General features: G+C 36.0%; 2 protein-coding genes across 2 annotated transcripts in view; one reads left to right on the plus strand and one right to left on the minus strand.

The window, feature by feature from the left end:
* Positions 1–1,614: 1,614 nt before the first annotated feature.
* Positions 1,615–7,721, plus strand: part of LOC111405778 (EID1-like F-box protein 3) — a 10,679-nt gene continuing 4,572 nt past the window's right edge. Inside the window, exon 1 of the mRNA XM_023034807.1 lies at positions 1,615–2,469. Within this exon, the coding sequence (XP_022890575.1) occupies positions 1,618–2,457 (840 nt within the window). The 5' untranslated portion in view covers positions 1,615–1,617 and the 3' untranslated portion in view covers positions 2,458–2,469. The remainder of the gene's footprint in view (positions 2,470–7,721) is intronic.
* On the minus strand, positions 2,905–7,021 carry LOC111405774 (apoptosis-enhancing nuclease-like). Its single transcript, XM_023034804.1, has 7 exons — positions 6,797–7,021; positions 5,407–5,558; positions 5,185–5,318; positions 4,820–5,028; positions 4,514–4,720; positions 3,915–3,995; positions 2,905–3,262 (listed from the first exon to the last, which is right to left on the minus strand). Exons 1-7 carry the CDS (start codon positions 6,847–6,849, stop codon positions 3,010–3,012), a joined length of 1,089 nt encoding a protein of 362 aa, XP_022890572.1. The 5' UTR covers positions 6,850–7,021; the 3' UTR covers positions 2,905–3,009.

Consider the following 7,721-nt stretch of genomic DNA (forward strand, 5'->3'; position numbering starts at 1 on the left):
TATAAATGCTTTTATAAATCAAAATTAGCAAATTATAGTATGTCAAACAATGAAGTTAATTTAATTATTCAAGGTCATCTTTGAGAGTGATTTTTTTCCCAAAAAAATTGATTTTTTGACCGTTATTTCACTATTTCAGTCGTCATATTTGACTTCTTCACTCACATGTGGACCCTACTTTTCTTTTAACGATCAAAAAATCAATTCTCAAAATCACTCTCAAACATGCTCCAAATGTGAGAAAATAGTAACTCTAACTCGTTCGGCTTTTGCCCGAGGCAGAGAGCCCCACACTCTCTTCAATAGTTCCAGTAATACAAAAGCTCGACTATAACATCTATTTAAAAAATGGAAGTGCTACATTTATATAATTGTTTACATAATGGTGTCCATAATTACACGTGGTACTTGATCCAACATTTAATTCAAATCTCACATTTGCATATCAACAATCGAATGATTGCCACATCACATTATGGACACCATTATGTGCAATAATTATGTACAAGTAGAATTTTCCTTTAAAAAAAGATGCTTAAAATAAATTAGATTGTTAGTAAAATCAAGTTTACCGGATAAATCCTCTAAAACTACCACTATCGATATATTAAACACTGCTTTCGAGCTTAAGAGGAACTTATCTTATATGAACGCACATGTCAACTATTCAATCTTCGAATTCAATGTTTCTTATTTTTTACAAATAGCAAGCCCTTGATGGCTTGTTTATATATATGTCAAATCTTGAGATAGTTTGAAGAGTTCGTTTTTGTATAATTTTTGAAAAGTCAAAAGTTACTTATAAAATTAAAAAATTGCATTTGAATTAATTGAATAATTTTCTGAAAATATTTTATACGATTAAATGAATTTATAAAGGAAATTGGTGTAACAAAGCTTCTTATGAAACTTTCCCATAAGAATCAAAAGTTCTATCGAAAGTGTCGAAACATTACTATCTAATCCTAACATTATTAAAAAATAGAATTATGTACATAATTATTAATGATTTCGACTTGAGTTAAAATTTACATCAATAAAATAGATCTCTTGTCTTCAGTGAACAAGAAAAAAATTAATCATTGTTGATGTGACAAGAGAATCGTACCTTGACACTGGGGAAGGGGATTGTGCCTATCTATACCAAACACGTTGCAACGGGATAGGCCTAACTAACAAAATTTTTATTTTTTTAGTATTTATTTATCGTTCTTTCAGATATTATTTGCTTTATTCATTCTGTATCAACATAAACCGACCGTTCGATGTGATGTCAAATCACAGTCAATTCAAAGTCCAGAATCTATACGTGGAGCAACAAAGAATCGTACATCCCAGATATTTTAGTGTTGCGAGTCATTCATTTCCCCAAAATTAGCCACGTATTCCTCCCCGATATTTTTAGCATGATAGAGATTTTTTCCTATCAACCACGTGGCATCATCTCCACTACAGTCCGCACGGTTACGTTTCTCTTCGATTCTTCGCTCAACCAATCTTCAGTGGCAACGATAGTCTTATTGAATAAATCTTTGACGCGTGTCTCACATGCTGAGGACTAATGATTTCTAGGTAGTTATTATTTAATTCTTTGCCACGTGTCCCTCTGTTCGTTACATGCATATATATATGCGTTTGCAGAGGATAATTCCTCCCATCGTCGTAGTAAGAATGAGCGAGTCTCCGAGTCAGAGACGGAGGGTTCACCAGGCTACTGAGTCTTCCCAGTCCGGGATTTTCAATGAGCGTATTCTCGTCCTTGTCTTCGAGTCTTTAAAATGGGATATTCGAGATCTTTGCGCGACTGCGTCTGTTAACCATAAACTTCGCGCCGTCTCGAAACGACTTCTCTGGAGGGAGCTATGCGTGTATCGCGCACCTCGAATGATAGCTACATTGATGGATGGTGTGCCTAACAGCCGAATTTGCGGCGGATGGCAGTCGATGGCGAAATTACTATTTTTCTGTTGCGGATGTGAGTCGACTCGGTGTATTAGACTGAGTCAACCCTTGCACGGTCATTTCATGAAGGAGTCCCGGTTTTCGAAGACTTCGGGTCAGAGCTTTTTGACGAAGAAATGCAGAGGAGATGTGCTATATTTGAGCGACCCGTGTGAGCATCCAGCAAGGGGCAAAGAGTACGATTTAGGTATTTATAGAGGGGTATTTCGGGAATTTAAGAAGTCGAGGACCCGGGAGTGTTTGATAAACCGCCGGGTGGAGTTTGAGGAGAAAATCCGATGTCCTTATTGTGGGACTCGGGTCTGGAGTATGACAGCAGCTCGGCTTGTTCCCAAGAAGAGTGCGGCTAGGAGACTCGGCTCGCACGATGAGGGATTAGAGTATTTCGTGTGCCTGAATGGGCACTTGCACGGGACATGTTTGCTGGTGCCACTATCTTCCGATGAAGATGAAGCTGCTGATGATGAGAGTGGTGATGATTTGGACGGTCAGTAGACCGTAATGTATCTATATGTCATCGGAATTGGCTGGCTTAGGAATTTACAGATTTTTTTCTTGTACGGTGAGTGATTCCACGTATTGATTTGGAGTCATTTTCCTGTTGTAAATTTGATGCACCATTGTGTCTGTATATTTTTTGCATTGATGGAGATTAGTCACATTTAGTGTAAGATAATGTTATTAGTTTATTACTTTTAATTCATTAATGGAGACTTAGTCACAAATTCAAGTAGACCCATTTAACCGGAGTGTATATACTTGCGCTCCTATTCTCTTGTTTACAATGGAAAGTTTTATTTTGTCCACCTCAAAGAAAACCCTTATTTCAAGTCTCACGCCTGCCACATCAACAGGTAAGCAATCTTATCGTGCCCACCGTGGGCAAGAAAACAATTTCTTATAAAGGATGGACAAGATTTTAAACTACTGTTTTCTTAAAACTGTCCATCAAACCTAATATGGATTTATTAACTTATTTCTCTTCATTTCCAACAAAATCTGGGTGGTTGTTAACTATATATACACACTACCTAAAGAATTTCCAAATCACGAAAGAGGCCCTGAATCCAAACACCAACACTTGTAATTTGATTTGGAGATATTGAAAAGTTCATCTGGTGTCATATTCTCAAGTTCTTTGGGCTTCCAAGAATCAAAAGTGTTGGTAGATGCATTATGAGCAGCCAATAACATCCCCATATCTTTTCTTGGGTGACATTGTGACCGCATTTTCTTGTACAACCTCATTGCTGATACACAATCTTCGTAAGGATCATGCAACCCCGACTGGATATCGTACCTATTAAACCAAAGCCCATGTCATCAACCAAACTTACAATATTCATGATCAAAACATTTAAAGGAATTGCAAATCGACTAGAATAGTTACCCTACTAAACTATTTTAGCAGTATATGGAGATTGCACTTAAAGATGAAAACCATTTTTCCTATTTGACCACAAAACTGTTGGGCCATTTTACTGAAATCTCAATTCAGATCAATGATCATGAGAAACAGACTGTCAATTTTCAGAAAAGTTCACTGTAAAAATATTGCTTGTCTGAAGCTGCCATTCTTGCAGTTACACAGAGAACATTATTAACTTCAATATATTTTTCACTTGGTCTAGAGTTCATGACAAAAAAATTGGAGATTATGGATTAGTAACTGAAAGGAAGCCAAAGAAAAATCGAGGACTATTCAGAGGGAATGACAGATACTTATGAATAGCAACTAATAGGAAGCCCACGAAAACCGGGGACTATTCAGAGGGAATGCCAAAAATCCCTTGTAAATGTCCACGCCCACCCCTAAGAGTCGTTCAGGTTGTTTTTATATACTTGGTCTCTGGTACTTCCATTTAGCTCCAAAGCTCTTCTATTCCTTTGGTAAATTGTATCTTAAATTAGCAAAAAAGGAACCCAAGAATAATCACTGGATGGCAACTTACCCGAGATAGGTCTTGGTGAGGTACTTGAGCGAGTGGCTGACGAGGTTTGTCTTCATTAAGGGAGGGTATTTTGCTGTATCCCTGCACATAAAGAGGGTGAAAAATTAAGCGCAACGCAGTACGCAGCAAAACAATTTCATCTACATCTTTCTTATTTCATTACTCTTGATTATAGAAGCTAAAATTCAAGGACAATCAGTATACAATGACCAGCTCGTAGATACACTAGGTAGAAATGGAAGTTCATATTACAATCCACTGGCGAGAACTCAGTCAAGTTAATTCAAGAAAATATGAAATCATTAAAATTTATAAACCAATAAGTTAGCCTTTTAAGATCGATCCTCCCCATTTTCTGGTGCTCATTTCCTCCCTTTTTTTGGAGATGGGACAAAGGAAAGGGAGTAGGATTTGGAATTAAAGAACATAAATCACCATAAACCAAAATATAATGAGCTCTGTGTATTGTCCACGAGCCTCCACACAAGAAGTCCATTCTCATTGAAGACAATAAATCAATTTCTTCGAACAGGTTGTTGGATGCAATGTAATCTCATGAAAATGGATTTGTAACCTTAATTGCCCCAAAATGACTTCACCTCAGGAGATGATCAGGATAATTCATTCTCAAGCAATTTAAATCGTGCCCAAGGGAATGACCCACAAGAACTCTAGCTTTGCCACCATGTAACCGTAATCTTCCAATCGACTCTCCATTGTAGAGAATCTGCAAAATTTTATCTTGCACTTCCTTGAGTGGCATAGCATCTCTCATATTCTCCTCAGTAATACCAGTAACTTCGTTCCTAAAACAATAATATACATAGAATTATAACTGATGAGCATGCCTATTAACCTAATTAAAAACTTAAAGAATAAATAGATCATATGCATAACCCAGATACCTAAAATTGGTAACAGGAATTAGCGGTACTACATAAGTATGGAAAATCGGTTTTTCCTCTTCATCAACAAGGCACACCCTAGCACATATATCCAGTGACCCATCACTTCCTCCACCAACCATTTCGCAATCCATAGCGATTGCTTCAGGAATCCTCCCACTGTCATTAGTATCAATTTGAGATTCAGTCCAATGCATCTTCACAAAATCCTGTATAATAAAACAAAATTTTTGACGTTCACATGCTTGTAACATTCAAAGTCCATTTTCCAACAACCATAATATTTCCTGAAAAAAAAAAAAGCTTATGAATCTATCAATTTGTGTTTAAGGTAAAAGGAGGGAAAGTTTCCCAGGTCAACTCACAATGGGGAAAGGAGCAGGTAGGCAACAGATTTCCAGGTGTTCACAGAGAGAAACTGGACTGTCGAAAATTCTCATACAGAGGCTGCAACCTCTTTCAGAGGATATCTTTGAACAATTCCCTTTAGCCAGTGAACCTAAAGGTTTGAAAAAATGATTATACGTATGAGCACCTGAGTCAACCTTTGACATATAAATTTTCCAAACTGTAGTATCGTATATCACCAGTCGAGTGCTCCCTTAGTGATGCAAAGGATTTGCAATGCTTTTGACACACACCACATTGAGGCTGGTGAACTGAGTGATACGAGATTTTCATATGTGCAACAAGATGCTCCTTTTTCTTATACTGCTTGAAACATGCTGCACACTTATGCCTGGAATCAATCACAAATTACACACAACTTCCAGTAATTCAGGGGGATTATTCAAATATTAGAATATGATAAAGTTAAGCCGTCAGTATGGGTTGATTTTGTAATGCACAGTGTCAACTTATGCCAACCAATATATTATAAAGTAAACAGTAAGTGACGAATTACTGTGGAATGAAGATAGCCGGTCAGCATAATGTCACAAAGCTTAAATTGATCATAAACAGAGAGTTCACAAGAACCTAGTGCAGTACATTTTGTCTATGAGAGAGATGGATAGACAAAGTTTCTGATTCCTTATGATATAATTAGAGTATCACCTATATGATAAGGCATCAAAGGGATTGTTGCATTTTAAACTCAAGGAAAACATTTTCTAAGAAGCCTTCCAAAAATCTCTACAAGTTTGACTACACCCGGCTCTCAAAATAAGCAAAAGGAGATAAAAACGTATGGAATCTCTCAATCTGTCCACTGTTAAACCTCTTATATTTCTCACCTTCTAAACCTTCCTACACGAGATCCTTTTCAGGTTGTTGTATCTTAGCAACCTAACAGACAACACGTGCAAAAGATGCAGCTGGAATATGCGAGCGGGAACTTCAGTTAGTCAGTTAGAAAAATTGGAGTTAGTTTGATCTAGTCCACGTGTCCATTGCATCATTGGAGTTAGTTTGATCTAGTCCACGTGTCCATTGCATCATTGGAGTTAGTTTGATCTAGTCCACGTGTCCATTGCATCATTGGAGTTAGTTTGATCTAGTCCACGTGTCCATTGCATCATTGGAGTTAGTTTGATCTAGTCCACGTGTCCATTGTATCCACTTTGGACAGCTAGAATCAGTTCGATTTTGTCGAAGTCAAAAACTAATTTGATCTTCAGCTACTTCTATAATGGCAAGTTAAAAGAATACCAAGTATTGCAAACACGAGCAAATGAAAATCAACAATCTGATTGTATTAATTATAATGAACACCTCGCAAAACAGTAACAACGACAAATAAAACCAGCCAAGTAATCCAAAAACATTAACGAAGAACAAATGCATTGCCCACAAATAAAACGAATCACTAACACGGGGTATCTTTATATTCTTAGTTCGAACTTAAAAATCGTTATATTCTTAGTTCTAACTGTTTTAAGTTCGTAAGAAAAACGAATTTCTAAGTAATAAGAATGATTTTCCCAGCAACATAACAAAGGGTTCTCATAATTCACTTGAGAGAAATGGAAAAGTTGCCTTGCTGTTGTTGTTGTTATTGCGGGTTTCGCAGAATTTTCACTGGATTCCATGGTGTTCTGAGCTGAAATTATTCGTAGACAAAGAACTAGAAGATTATTGAAACGTTGAAATAATGCTAGACGGATTTGGGGTAGGGCTAGGGTTTCTAGAATTATTGTTCAGGAAAATTGATAGAGCACTCAAACCGTTAATGAGTTCACGTGAACTTCATCCCTTTTTTTTTCTTTTCTTTTTTTTTTAATAACGGAAAACCGCGGACAAGTATCTCTGTTCTATATAAATTGTCCAATTTAGGTGAACGTTTGTATTCTTGTGTCTATGAGGTTATAAGTTTGTGGCATCTTATATTCGACGATGAACTGTGTGATTAAAAAGGGATATGTTCGTGAGATGTCATATATTATCCCGTGAAATATATTTTGAGGGATATATACTTTTCGATAAAAGATTAAAGAATGAGAAAAGGAGAAACAAACCGAACAAGGCAACAATTGGTGGCTGGGGGATTTAGGGGTGTTGGTAATATTGTTGAAGAGAAATTTGTAAATAGATCTTCTATTTTCAAGTACTTAGAATATTTATACTCAATTAAATAAAATTATTAAAGATCAAATCAATGACACAAGGTTTTGTTTCTTTTATTGTCGTAACCATAAGTTAGAATTTTAAATATTTTAGTTGTGTAATTGTTTAATAGTAAAAGCAAAGATTTCTTCTACTAATTATGAGCTTTAATTTAAGTTATTTCATTATAATGTGTAAAATGTACAAAACAATTTACGTATATTATCAATTTGGTCAATAAAATCTTACTAAACAACAGAAAAAATAACTCGGTAGGGAAGTTTAACTTTTCATTTAAAAAAAAAAAAAAAAAATGAAAAAATGTAAAGGTACGAGATCCATTTACACGTTTTCCAAA

This window comes from Olea europaea, chromosome 12 (genome assembly GCF_002742605.1).
Source record: "Olea europaea var. sylvestris chromosome 12, O_europaea_v1, whole genome shotgun sequence".
Classification (NCBI taxonomy): domain Eukaryota; kingdom Viridiplantae; phylum Streptophyta; class Magnoliopsida; order Lamiales; family Oleaceae; genus Olea; species Olea europaea.